The sequence below is a fragment of the Theropithecus gelada genome, chromosome 19 (assembly GCF_003255815.1).
Source record: "Theropithecus gelada isolate Dixy chromosome 19, Tgel_1.0, whole genome shotgun sequence".
Lineage (NCBI taxonomy): Eukaryota > Metazoa > Chordata > Mammalia > Primates > Cercopithecidae > Theropithecus > Theropithecus gelada.
In genome coordinates, this window is record NC_037687.1 from 27,988,221 (window position 1) to 28,001,421 (window position 13,201).

Below are 13,201 nucleotides of genomic sequence, written 5' to 3' on the forward strand. Positions count from 1 at the left end.
GTCTTTGCTTGGACATTACCTCCTCCAGGAAACCTTCCCTGAACACCACCCAACTTCCACCTACTCATTCTCTCACGTAGGTTCCCACAGCAGGTGTCTCCCTCAACTCACCCTGGACGGGGGCCACCTGGATTACATTCATCGTCTCTTCCACTGGACCATGAGCTCCTTGAGGGCAGGTACGGGACTGACTCATCCCTGGGTCCCAAGCAACCACACAGGACCTGGCCCAGAATTAGCCTTAGGAAAGACTGATCAAATGACTAAATGACTTTATCACACCCACTCCCATTTTACAGATAAGAAAACTGAGGCTCAGAACAGGAAGTTCATTGCTCAACATCAAATATCCAGGAAATGGTGGAGCCTGAATGGGAACTCAACTTCCGACACGGCAGTGGATGTGGCCCATCCCTCGGTGGTCTGGCTAGGTCTATCTTATGACTGTACGAGGTGAGTGAACATGGGAGGAATTGTTGAGAGCTGGGTGGGGAAAGAAGAGAGGTGTTAGGCTGTGGGGAGTGGAGGGACTTTGAAGAGAAAGAAATTCCTAACTCTACCACTTCTCTGGTGACCTTCATGGTTTGCCATCTCTGCATACTTTGAATGCTTATTTACTGGATTATTTTGTTCCAGATTGACTTGCTCTGCAAAAATCTTCAATAAATAAATTCTTTTGTCTGGGTGCAGTGGTTCACACCTGTAATCCCAGCACTTTGGATGGCTGAAGTGGGAGGATTACTTGAGCTTAGGAGTTAGAGACCAGCCTGGACAACATAGTGAGACCCCATCTCTACTAAAAAAAAAAAAAAATCAGCCAGGCGTGGTCCCAGCTACTCAAAAGGCTGAGGCAAAAGGATTGTTTGAGCCCAGGAGATTGAGGCTGCAGTGAGCTATGATCATGCCACCACACTCTAGCCTGGATGATACAGCAAGACCCTATATCAAAAAAAAGAAAAAAAATTTATAAGGAAACTTCATGAGACTGTAAGCAGAAAAAAGTGCCAGAAGTCATAAACAGTAAAAACCAATGCCTAGGCCAGGCGCGGTGGCTCACACCTGTAATCCCAGCACTTCGGGAGGTCGAGGTGGGCGGATTGCCTGAGCTCAGGAGTTTGAGACCAGTCTGACCAACATGGTGAAACCCCATCTCTACTAAAAATACAAAAATTAGCTGGGCATGATGGCAGTCACCTGTAATACCAGCTACTTGGGAGGCTGAGGCAGGAGAATCACTTGAACCTGGGAGGCGGAGGTTGCAGTGAGCTGAGATCGCACCATTGCACTCCAGCCTGGATAACAAGAGCAAGACTTCGTCTCAAAAACAAAACAAAACAAAACAAACAAAAACTAAAACCAATGCCCATTGAAGGCTTACCCTGTGCCATAAAATGTTTGAGCGCTTTCTGTATATTAACTTATTGAATCTCTGTAATAACCCTAGAAATAGGTGCTTTTTCTCCCACTTCAAGGATGAAGGAACAGGGACGGGGGAACTAATGAGCTTAAAGGAAAATAGCTTGTAGGGGCTAGAACTGGGATTCGAACCTAAGAAGCCAGGATTCGGAGCTAATCCCTTAACTACCACACTATACTCCTTACCCAAAGACAAATGAATTACTTAAAAAAAAAAAAAATCAACATTAGTACCATCTCAATCATTGCAAACCAATCTACCTGTACCTTCCATATAGGAGAGCAGAGGGCCAGGGCCGGGGATCTCCGGGCTGACTTAGTGCAAAGGCAATGTTTTGTTACTTTTAAAAATTTTAGATTGAATATTGGAGTGGTTTGCAGAAGAGAGAGAAAATGTTGATAAAACTTCAGGGGAATGAGTGGTCAAAAATGTTTGACATTCTTTAAACTTGACAGGCCCAGAAACAGAAGGGGCTGGGGGTCTGGACTCCTGGGTCTGAGGGAGGAGGGGCTGGGGGGTCTGGACTCCTGGGTCTGAGGGAGGAGGAGCTGAGAGGGGGCCTGGACTCCTGGGTCTGAGGGAGGAGGGGCTGGGGGGTCTGGACTCCTGGGTCTGAGGGAGGAGGGGCTGAGAGGGGACCTGGACCCCTGGGTCTGAGGGAGAAGGGGCTGAGGAGGAGGTCTGTACTCCTGGGTCTGAGGGAGGAGGGGCTGAGGAGGAGGTCTGGACTCCTGGGTCTGAGGGAGGAGGGGCTGAGAGGGGACCTGGACCCCTGGGTCTGAGGGAGGAGGGGCTGGGGACCTTGACTCCTGGGTCTGAGGGAGAAGGGGCTGGGGGGCCTGGACTTCTGGGTCTGAGGGAGGAGGGGCTGGGATCTTGGACTCCTGTGTTTTGTGTGTTAGCCTCCTACATGGGAGAATCAGAATTAGTGGCTGCAGATTTTCTGCAATATGACAGGGCTGGGGTGCCTGGGTTAGAAGAGACTCAGAGGGAGATGAGATAAGGAGAGGAAGGATCTGGAGGATGTTGGTGGGGGCAGAATTCTGGGAGAGAAACAGGAAGAACAGATAGGAGGGGCGCGTCCTGGGCTAGAGTGGCTCCTCGGTCAGCAGCGTCTGAGGTGTGACGGCACAGAGGATCTTTGATGTTAGAAGGCTGGGGGTGTGGCCAGGCTCTGAGTCACAGAGGACTCCTCCCTCATCCTACCCGCTTCCCGAGGTTCCTTTTCCTCCCTTCTTGGGGAGCAGGTGCCACCGTCTTCCTCCAGCACTGTTTGCTCACTTCTGGCAGACCCCTGTGGGACCCCCTGTGTCCTGTCTACCACCATCCCAATCCCTCTGAAACCCGCCTGGCTCCCTCCTCACTTGTCACTCGTGAGATATTCAGAAACAATTTCACACCCCTTCCCACGGTAATGAAGTCGGCCTGTTCTCTCCTCCCTCCTCCCCTCCTTCTTCCTCTTTCCATCCTTTCTTCTCTCTCCCATGTTACAGGAAGGAAAAACTGAGATCTGGGAAACGGAACTATACCCTTGAACAGGGCGGGCAGGACCAGGGCTCAAAACCGGTCACAATTTTCTTTCTAGGCTCCCTTCCTGAAAGGTCTCCTCTCTCCAACCGCAGATCTTCAGACTTTTTTTCCTGCCTTTATTTTTCATGTTATAAAAGCACATATGCAAGGAAAAGTACACAGAAAGAAGGAGACACCTCATGACGACCCCAGTATGCAGTCTGGGACATGTGTTTTCAGATTTGATTCTGTGAATATTTTATTTTTTATGGTTAAGTTCACATACATATATATTTTTGTCTCTTCCTTTTGTCATTTAGCATCATATAGCCTAAACATTCTTGCATAATACTAACAATTCTAAGAATCATTTTTAATAGGTTTATAATATCATTGTGAGCTAGGCGTGGTGGCTCACACCTGTAATCCCAGCACTTTGGGAGGTCAAGGTGAGTGGGTCATCTGAGGTCAGGCGTTCGAGACCACGCTGGCCAACATGGTGAAACCCTGTCTCTAGTAAAAATACACAAAAAATTAGCCTGGTGTGGTGGTGCACACCTGTAGTCCCAGGTACTTCAGAGGCTGAGGCATGAGAATCACTTGAATCCAGGAGGCAGAGGTTGCAGTGAGCCAAGATTGCATCACTGCACTGCAACCCGGGCAACAGAGTGAGACTCTGTCTCAAAGAAAAAAAAAATCATTGTGCCAAGCCAGACTATTATTTAAGCCATCCAGTACTTTTGGAACATGTTTGATGTTTTCACTTTATTTCTGTGATAAATAATATTACGATAAATTCAAGTCTTGTTCTACAGTTTGGATTTTTTTTTTAATAGGTTCTTCCTAAGACTAGCGTTACTGGATCAAAGGTGGTGAATAAGGGTCTCGGTGTACGTTGACCAGCTGTCTTCCATCAAGATTGTAGAACGTCCACTTCCAGTGTTTGAGAGTGACGGTCTCACTGAGTCTTCTCCAGCACTGAGGGTTTTGTTTCCTTACTTGTTTTGGTTTTAGGTCTTTACCAATTTGATTGGTTTACAAACAGGGCATGAGGTTTAAATATATCTCTGAGGAAAGGTAAAGTCAAATATGACTTTACGGGTCATCAGCGTCCTTACTCCTGTGCATTTTCTGTTCGAAGCACACAGTTATTTAACTCTTGGTGGGGTGTTAGCGATGCTTTTTCATGGTGTCATTTATCCACTTGGTGAACTTGCAGACTTGAGTGTAGACTCCTGGGTCGTTGGGTTGGCCGCAAGGGAAAGTTCCCCAGGACACCAGACCTTGCAGGGTACCTCTGCACACCAACGGTCCCCCCGAGTCACCCTAGAGGGAATACAGCCGGAGATTAACTTTGGCTTCAGATCAAAACCCAACTCATTATCATACATTCCTCAGTTATCGGTCTTTGTCTTGTAGATTATGGACTTCCACCACAGCCAATGAGAAGAGACTCATTGTCTCTGGGGACCAACGGGAGAGCTAGTGCTAGGAACACACTAGGTCCTTTGAAGACACTGATTTGACCCTTGGCCAATGAGAGCAATTGCAGAGAAGGGGTGGGGTTTCCGGATCAGAGCACTCTTTATTTTCCAATGTTAAGGACCCTGCTCCAAGCTAGTGGAAGAAACATCATCTCCAAGGGGTGGATGCATGCCGTCTTGCACAGGAAAGGGGGACACGATGGTCTCGGAAACCAGGGTCAAGACCAATTACATAATTTACAGAGCTTGGTGCCAAATGAAAACGCAGGGCTCTTTGTTCAAAAATTATTAAGAATTTCAAGACAACAACAGGAATGCATTAGACTAAGTTTGAGACCCTTCTGAGTGTGGGGCTCTGTGGCAGTGCAGAGCTTGCACATTCATGGAACTGGCCCTTACCAGGGGAGAAGGGGAACACCCTGTTCTCTAGGACAGTCATCTCTCTGCCATCACCTCTATCCCTAACACTCACTATCCCACATCCCCTGAGAGCTGAAGGTGCAGATGTGAGCAAGGAGGATGGGTGTGGAGAGACAGAGAGAGTTGGAGGTGGAGAAGAAAGAGGGAAAAGAGAGAGAGACAGAGAGATGGGGAAGAGGGAAGGGGTATGGGGAGAGAAAGAGACAGATGGGGGTGGAGAAGAAGGAAGGAGAAGAGAGAGAGATAAAGGGATGAGGGAAGAGGAGGAGGGTGTGGGAAGAAGAGAGAGATGGGGTGGAGAAGAAAGAGGGAGAAAAGAGAGACAGAGAAGGGAGAGGGAGAAGGTGTGGGGAGAGAGATGGGCTGCGGGTGGGGAGAGGAGAGAGAGACTGGAAGAGAGGAGGAGAATAAAGAGAGAGAAAAAGACAGAGATGGGGGAGCAGGTGGGGAGGGGAGAGATAGAAAAGAGAGAGAGAGAGACAGAGTAGAAAGGAGAGGGCAAGGAGAGAAGAGGGAGAGAGATGAAGAGAGACAAAGAAGTAGGGGAGAGAGAGAGAGGAGAGGGCCAGAGAAGAGACAGAGAGACAGGAAAAAAGAGAGAGGAGGGGGGCAGGGAGAGGAGAGAGAGGCAGGGGAGGGGAGAGAGAGAAGCAAGAGAAAGAGGGAGAAGAGAGAGCAGAGAGGAGTGTGTGGAGAGACAGCAAGGGAGAGAGAGCAAGCTAGCTCAACACAGAGAAAGAACAAAGAGGAAAAGGATGAAATGAAATTATGTCACAAAGAGAGATGGGGGAAGACCGTTCAGAAACAGAGAGGGGATGACAAAAGGTCAGGAAGAGGGAACAGGGAGGAGGTGGAGGGAAACAGTGTTTTCCCCGGGACCAGGGCCAGGGTCAGTTGAGTGAGTCATCAGCTTCAGGCACAAAATCTCAGTAACTGTAATACATAATACTTCAATGCAGCATTTAACAAAATCAAAGGTAATACATAAAACTGCATGATGGACATCGTATCCACATTTGAAATGAAGACAGCGCCAGTACAGCGCTGTGCTGAGCCATGCTGGCCCCTGCAGTGAGGGAAAATTCAGTAAGAGTCACCTGCTCTTTATTTAAAATGGAAACATTTTATCCATCGTGGGCTTCTGCATTAATTTTATTTTTTATTTTTAAATATCGCATTACGATGTATCTCAATCACTGAGGTTTTCGGTGCCCCCTTAAGGTTTGGGCCTGGGACCAGCACCTCACTCTCTGGTCCCGCCCCCACTTTCTCACCCCTATTAAACTCTCTGTCCCATCCCCAGGGCCACATCCACCCCTAAGTAAGCTCCCACCCCTGACCTAGGCAGAGAATGAGGTGAAAAAAGCTGAGGAGGCCGGGCCTGGGGGAAGGGCAAGGCCAGGCTCGGTGCCCAGTCACTTGGGTCAAGCTCTGCCCCTGGGGCATGCAGACAGGGTACCCAGGACTGGGGAGGAATTGAGGGGGAGAGTCTCACATTGCAGGCGTTTTTCTTGGAGTTGGGGATGCCAGCGCACAGCATGGAATTTCCCAGCATGTCCTTATAAACCTTCGTGCAGTCCTGGGAGGAGATGAGCTTGACATCCACGCACATGAGGTCAGAGGGAAAGGTCACTGCAGTGAGGAGCAGGGAGAGTTGTCAGTCAGAGAGGATGGGGTGAGGGCCAGAAGTGCTGTGGCCCAGACTCCTGGGTCTGAGGGAGGAGGAGCTGGGGCGTGGACTCCTAGGTCTGAGGGAGGAGGGGCTGGGGTCTGGACTCCTGGGTCCGAGGGAGGAGGGGCTGGGGATCTGGACTCCTAGGTCTGAGGGAGGAGGGGCTGGGGTCTGGACTCCTGGGTCCGAGGGAGGAGGGGCTGGGGATCTGGACTCCTAGGTCTGAGGGAGGAGGGGCTGGGGTCTGGACTCCTGGGTCCGAGGGAGGAGGGGCTGGGGATCTGGACTCCTAGGTCTGAGGGAGGAGGGGCTGGGGTCTGGACTCCTGGGTCCGAGGGAGGAGGGGCTGGGGATCTGGACTCCTAGGTCTGAGGGAGGAGGGGCTGGGGTCTGGACTCCTGGGTCCGAGGGAGGAGGGGCTGGGGATCTGGACTCCTAGGTCTGAGGGAGGAGGGGCTGGGGTCTGGACTCCTGGGTCTGAGGGAGGAGGGGCTGGGGGCCTGGACTCCTGGGNGGAAGGTGTGAAGATGGCGGTGAACTGTGTGGGGAAGGTGTGAAGACGGCAGTGAACTGTGGGGAAGGTGTGAAGACGGTGGTGAACTGTGTGGGGAAGATGTGAAGACAGTGGTGAACTGTGTGGGGGTGTGAAGACAGTGGTGAACTGTGTGGGGAAGGTGTGAAGACGGTGGTGAACTGTGTAGGGAAGGTGTGAAGACTGGCGAACTGTGTGGGGAAGGTGTGAAGATGGTGTTGAACTGTGTGGGGCAGATGTGAAGACGGTGGTGAACTGTGTGGGGAAGGAGGAGGTGAGTGCCAGCGGCAGAAGCCGGGGCAGCTGAGGGCCCACCAGTGCCCTGGGTGTGCTGAGGGGTCGGGATGAGGTCTGAGCAGGTCGCCCCTGGGAGCTAGAAGGACCCCTCTGGGGATGAGACTGGAGGCTTCTCATGGGTGGGGGCCGTGAGGACAAGAGGGCAGTGCCTGCACGTGGCAGCTGCAGGCGCCTGCTAGACACAGGGCATCTCCTCTCTCTGAGGTGTGCCACCATCTGTAGGAAAACCAGCAAGCGCTTCCACGAGCCCTGGGTGCCCGCCTGGGCACTGAGCTCCTGACAGCTGTTCATGGTGGTGTTGCTGTGGGGGACGTGTGCTCCACCCCTCCCCTGCAGCCTCCTTCCCTCCTTGCAGCTTCGGAACCAAAAAGAAGCTTCCCAGAGCCGGGGCCAGGAGCCCCAAGCGCCCTGTAGCAGCAGACACAGAAGGTATAGGGAGGGAGGAGTCTGGGGCTGGCGGGTGGCTGGAGGCCCCGGGCTTGCACCCCAGCACCCTCTCCTTCCCCAACAGGAGCTCTGTGTGTCGTCTGAGCAGTCGAGAGAAGATTTCCCTCCAGGACTTGTCCAAGGAGCGCCGGCCTGGTGGGGCTGGGGGGCCCCCCATCCAGGACGAGGATGAGGGGGAAGAAGGTCCCGCCGGTGAGGAGCCTGAATCTGGACTCCTGGGTCCGAGGGAGGAGGGGTCGGGTTCTCTGAATCTAGAGGCAGCTGGCATCTTCTGTGACCTACCCGGTGTTCCCACATCACAGAGCCACGCCCTGCAGAGCCCAGAACCCTCAATGGCGTCTCCTCCCCACCGCACCCCAGTCCTAAGAGCCCCGTGGTGAGTGGATGCCCAGAGAGGTCCTGTGAGGCCGGGAGGGCCGGGAGGTGGGAGTCCATAAAGCCTGTGAACCTCTGGCAGGGGCAGGTAGGGTGAAGACTATAGTTCCCAGAGTCCTCCTGGACAACCGGCTTCCTTTGTAGGTTGCGCTTGCCCCAGGGGCTGATGGGAATTGTAGTTTGTTGCAGTCCTTTGGGGGCTAACCCTTGAGGTCTGAGAAGAGGGATCCTTTCTCCCTGAGACCTCCTTCTTCTCCCAGCCGCCTGAAGAGGCCCCCTTCTCCAGGCGCTTTGGCCTCCTGAAGACAGGGAGTTCTGGTGCCCTGGGTCCCCCAGAAAGGCGGATGGCAGAGGGAGCCCCTGGGGCTGGGCTGCAGCGCTCGGCTTCCTCCTCCTGGCTGGAAGGGACCTCCACCCAGGTGAGTGAGGGTTGGGCCGGGTCCGGGCCCAGGCCCCTGCCCAGTTGAGGGAACTGCCCCTTCCTCCTCCTCTCCACACAGGCCAGGGAGCTCCGTCTTGCCAGAATTACCCCGACCCCCTCCCGGAAGCTGCCGGAGCCCTCTGCCCTGTGAGTCCCCAAGGCCTGGGCCCCTCGGGGGTAGGCGGCAGATGTGGGTTCCAAGCCTGTCCGTATGATCCTGAGTGAGACCGTGTACCCCCCGGGTCTGATTCCTGCTCCCACCCCAGAGCCTGTGCTGTGTTCCTCCTGGCGGCTGGCTCCCTCCCTCAAGCCTGTGTTGAAACGTCACCTTCTCCCCATCATCCCCCACCCCGAGGCGCACGGACCACCTGCTGCCACCTCTGCGCCGTCGGCACACGCCCCTCCCTCTCCGCTCCCAGTTCTCGCGCTGCTGCTTCTGTCCAGCGTGCTTTACCCTTCTGACCGGTTGGGTAGAGTGCTGGTCTTTTCATGGCTGTTGTCGGTTTTGTGTATTTCTGCTCGGCTCTGACTCTGGTGGCCCAGATAATTTGTTTCTTTTGTTCACGGCTGCATCTCCAGTGCCGGCACACAATGCACCTGGGTAATGTTTGTTGAATGAATGAATTGATGCAGGTCTGAGGTCACCAAACCTCCTCCTTGCTTGGAGAACTCCTCGCCTCCCTCCAGGATTCCGGAGTCTGAATCTTCAGCGAAGCCAAACGCCCCCACAGCCTCCACAGCAGCCCCAGCGGACTCCCGGGACCGACGGAGGTGCAGAGGCCAGGGCAGGAAGCTGCCGCCCCCGCCCCCGCCCCCGCCCCAGCCAGCAGAGACTATGTCAAGCCGGAGTCCCGGGGCTCTGGGTGGGCTCCTGAGGGAGGGCTGGCCCCGGGTCTGCTGGGAGTTGGAGTCCCCTCCCACAGAACTTGCCTCCCGCGGAGGGTGTCCGCCACGGAATGGGGCAGGGTCCCCAGTGCCCCTCCCTGAGGTTGGGACCCTTCCCTCAGGTCCTACCAGATGCCTGTGCGGGATGAGGAGTCGGAATCCCAGAGAAAAGCTCGCTCCCGTCTCATGCGCCAGTCTCGGAGGTCCACGCAGGTGTGGGGTGGGCTGGGGTCTGGACTCCCGGGTCTGAGGGAGGAGGGACTGGGGGCCTGGACTCCTGGGTCTGAGGGAGGAGGGGCCTGGGGTCAGGACTCCTGGGTCTGAGGGAGGAGGGGACTGGGGTCAGGACTCCTGGGTCACTGAGGTCACCTACCATCTGGGCTCGTGGTAGTGCCCCAGCCAGAGACAGTACAGGTGGTTCCAGGGGGTTCGCAGCGGGAGGGCAGCCTGACTGGCTTCACCGTGGATGACAGCCTGGCCCGGCTATTGAGCTTCACGAGCATGAGGTCATTAACATGGGTCTGTGTGGAGTAGCCAGGGTGGCGGAATGACCTCGAAGCCTTGATCCTCTGAGCTTTCCTGTCGCCCAGTGTATCACTGCCCAGGTGCACGGTGTAGTCACTGGGAGGAGAGAGTGACATTCAGAGATTCAGAAGAGACACTGTGACAGAGAGGGTGTGCAAAGACCCGGGGGTGGGGAGACAGAGACCCAGAGAGAGGAGGGGGGACAGAGGCCCAGAGAGAAGGGGGGGACAAAGACCCAGAGAGAGGTGGGGGGACAGAGACCCAGAGAGGGGAGGGGGGACAGAGACCCAGAGAGAGGAGGGGGGACAGAGACCCAGAGAGAGGAGGGGGGGACAGAGACCCAGAGAGAGGAGGGGGGACAGAGACACAGAGAGAGGAGGGGGGGACAGAGACCCCAGAGAGAGGAGGGGGGACAGAGACCCAGAGAGAGAAGGACAGAGACCCAGAGAGAGGAGGCGGTACAGAGACCCAGAGAGGGGGAGACAGAGACCCAGAGAGAGAGGGGGACAGAGACCCAGAGAGAGGGAGACAGAGACCCAGAGAGAGAGGGGGACAGAGACCCAGAGAGAGAGAGAGACAGAGAGCCAGGGAGAGAGGAGGACAGAGATCCAGGGAGAGGGGGTCAGAGACCCAGAGAGACGAGGATAGAGCCGTAGGCACAGAAAGACAGCCCCCCCCCCCCCCCCTCTCCATAGGGAGCTGGAGATGCTGGCACACCTCCAGCAGAGCCTTGGGCGGCACCTACTTCATCTTGCAGTGGGCGGCAGTCAGCACCCAGCGCTCATTGACCAGGACGCCTCCACAGTGCAGCTGATTGCCACTGAGCAGGGCCACCTGCCATGGGTGGGAGCCTCTTGTACATGGGGCACCATCAATAATCTTGTCACCCTGGGCTGGATGGAGACATGGAGGAGCATGTGGGTAGCCAGCCTCAGGGGAAGGCTGAAGCTGCACCTCAGGGATTCCCAGAGTCAGAGATGGAGAGAGACAGATGGAAACGCGTGGAGAAATACAGAGAAAGCAAGAGACAGGGATAGAGACAGAGAAGGAGCCCACTCAGAAACCCAGGAGGTGTATCTCATTGGGGGAACCACAGAGAGACACTGAGCACAGGAGGCAGGGCCTGGAGGGGACAGAGACCCCTGAGGCAGCAGAAGCAGGAAAAGCAGGGGCTTCAGCCAACAGTCTGGTCCTCCCAGGATGGAAGCTGTTTGAGGAGGGAGGGGTTCTGACTCAGGGACTCCTTGGAGAGGGTCAGTGGGGGCCTCAAGGTGAGGTCAAGCTTCCCAGTCCAGTTTTCACCTTCTTGTCCGGCAGTTCCCAGGGCTAACGATAGCAGTAGGATCTGCAGGGGCAGGAGAAGGGATCCTGCCATGGTGCCCTGCTGAGCCGTTCAGGGGCTGCAAGGCGCGGAAGGGCCTCTCCTGCTGGAGCTGAGAAGGAGAAGGCAATTCAGGCCCAGCCCCTCCTCCCTCAGACCCAGGGGTCCAGGCCCTAGCCCCTCCTCCCTCAGACCCAGAAATTTCTCTGGCCTCTCCTTCCTCACACTCAGAACTCCGGACCCCTAACCTCCTCCTCCCTCAGACCCAGGGGTCCAGACCCTCATCGCCCTCCTCCCTCAGACCCAGGGGTCCAGACCCTCATCGCCCTCCTCCCTCAGACCTAGGAGTCCAGGTCCCAGTCCCTCCTCTCAGAACCAGGCGTCCAGACTCTCAGCCTCTCTTCCCTCAGACCCTGGAGTCCAGGCCCCCAGCCCTTCCTCCCTCAGACCCAAAAGTCCTGTTCTTCAGACCCCTAGAGAGCCAGGAATCTAGGCTCCGATCTTGCCCCTCCCTATGGAACCCAAACTTCTGAGTCCGTAGTTCCTTTTTCCCTAAAAGGCCCCAAACTGCAGACTTCCAGGCCCTCACTGCTCAGGACCGGGAGTCCAGGCTGCAGGCCCTGCCTCTCGGGAGCAGAGTCAGGCTCGGAGCCAGCATCGCCCCCTCCCCTACAGGTACACCCTTGATGAAGCCTCTTCTCACCTCGAGAGGATCTGATGTGATCCAAGTTCGGACTTGGGCTGGCACACAGCTGGGCTCCAAGATCCCCAGCCGTCTGCTGGGCGGTCCTCTTATACCACCCCCCGCCCCACGCCCGGCCCCAGTGCCCTGGGGTGCAGGCAGAGCTGACTCTGGGACACCCCCGCCTGCTTTTGCGGTTCTGGCTATCTGGAACCCCTGACGCAGCGAGAGCAATTGGCACCACTGCACTCTCTCTCCACCCTCCCTCCGAAGGACGGGCGGTGCCCAGCTCCTGCGCCCCCGCACGTTCCGGTCCCACAGTCCCTCCTGGCGGCTCTCAGGGGAGGCACCCGGTGCGCTGGGTCTGAGGGGCAGGAGCGGGATTCAAGGACCGGCTGAGCTCAGGGAATAGGCTCTGGCTGAGTCCTTCTTTGGGGCCTCTCCTGTCTCAGCGTCCGGAGTGATTGGATTTTCTTTCTTTCTTTCTTTCTTTCTTTCTTTCTTTCTTTCTTTCTTTCTTTCTTTCTTCCTTCCTTCCTTCCTTCCTTCCTTCCTTCCTTCCTTCCTTCCTTCCTCCCTCCCTCCCTCCCTCCCTCCCTCCCTCTTTCTTTCTCTCTCTCTCTTTCTCTTTCTTTCTTTCCTTCCTTCCTTTCTTCTTTCCTTTCTTCCTCTTTCTTTCTCTTTCTTTCTTTCTTTCTCTCTTTCTCTCTCTCTCTCTTTCTTTCCCTCCCTTCCTTCCTTCCTTCCTTCCTTCCTTCCTTCCTTCCTTCCTTCCTTCCTTCCTTCCTTCCTTCCTTCCTTCTCTTTCTTTTTTTTTGGACGGAGCCTCTATCGCCAGGCTGGAGTGCTGTGGTATGATTTAGGCAACCTCTGTCTCCTGGGTTCAAGCGATTCTTCTGCCTCAGCCTCCCGAGTAGCTGGGATGACAGGCATGCACCACTACTCCCAGATTTTTTGTATTTTTAGTAGAGACGGGGTTTCACCATGTTGGCCAGGATGGTCTCGATCTCCCGACCTCATGATCCGCCCACCTCGGCCCCCCAAAGGGCTGGAATTACAGGCTTGAGCCACCGCGCCCAGCTTCTGGGGTTGTTTTCTTGCCCTCACCCCCTCATGGGTGGCCTAGACCCTGCATCCTAATTCTGGCCTGCCTGTGGGAACTTGTCCAAGCTGATCCCAGTCGTGCCTGTAAGCCTGAACCCATTCCCAACTCT

General features: G+C 55.2%; 1 protein-coding gene across 3 annotated transcripts; it reads right to left on the reverse strand.

Moving 5' to 3' along the window:
• Positions 1 to 3,046: 3,046 nt before the first annotated feature.
• On the reverse strand, positions 3,047 to 12,223 carry KLK7 (kallikrein related peptidase 7). 3 transcript variants are annotated; one of them, XM_025367252.1, is made up of 6 exons: positions 12,009 to 12,223; positions 11,287 to 11,417; positions 10,730 to 10,877; positions 9,833 to 10,080; positions 6,326 to 6,462; positions 3,047 to 4,252 (listed from the first exon to the last, which is right to left on the reverse strand). In XM_025367252.1, the coding sequence occupies exons 2-6, from the start codon at positions 11,357 to 11,359 to the stop codon at positions 4,097 to 4,099; spliced, it is 762 nt and encodes a 253-aa protein (XP_025223037.1). In that variant the 5' UTR covers positions 11,360 to 11,417; positions 12,009 to 12,223; the 3' UTR covers positions 3,047 to 4,096. The 3 variants fall into 3 exon arrangements, with proteins under 3 accessions (XP_025223037.1, XP_025223038.1, XP_025223039.1); XM_025367253.1 differs by lacking the exon at positions 11,287 to 11,417 and having other exon boundaries at positions 12,009 to 12,217; XM_025367254.1 differs by lacking the exon at positions 10,730 to 10,877 and having other exon boundaries at positions 12,009 to 12,217.
• Positions 12,224 to 13,201: the final 978 nt, after the last annotated feature.

Bases quoted from the DNA above. Each gene is read 5' to 3' on its own strand.
- KLK7 (XM_025367252.1), bottom strand. From the start codon at position 11,359: ATGGCAGGATCCCTTCTCCTGCCCCTGCAGATCCTACTGCTATCGTTA. The intron at 6,463-9,832 runs GTAGGTGACCTC...TCCTCACTGCAG, and splicing joins CACTACCACGAGCCCAGATG to TGACCTTTCCCTCTGACCTC. The intron at 4,253-6,325 runs GTGAGACTCTCC...TATTCCCTCTAG, and splicing joins CCAAGAAAAACGCCTGCAAT to GGTGACTCGGGGGGACCGTT.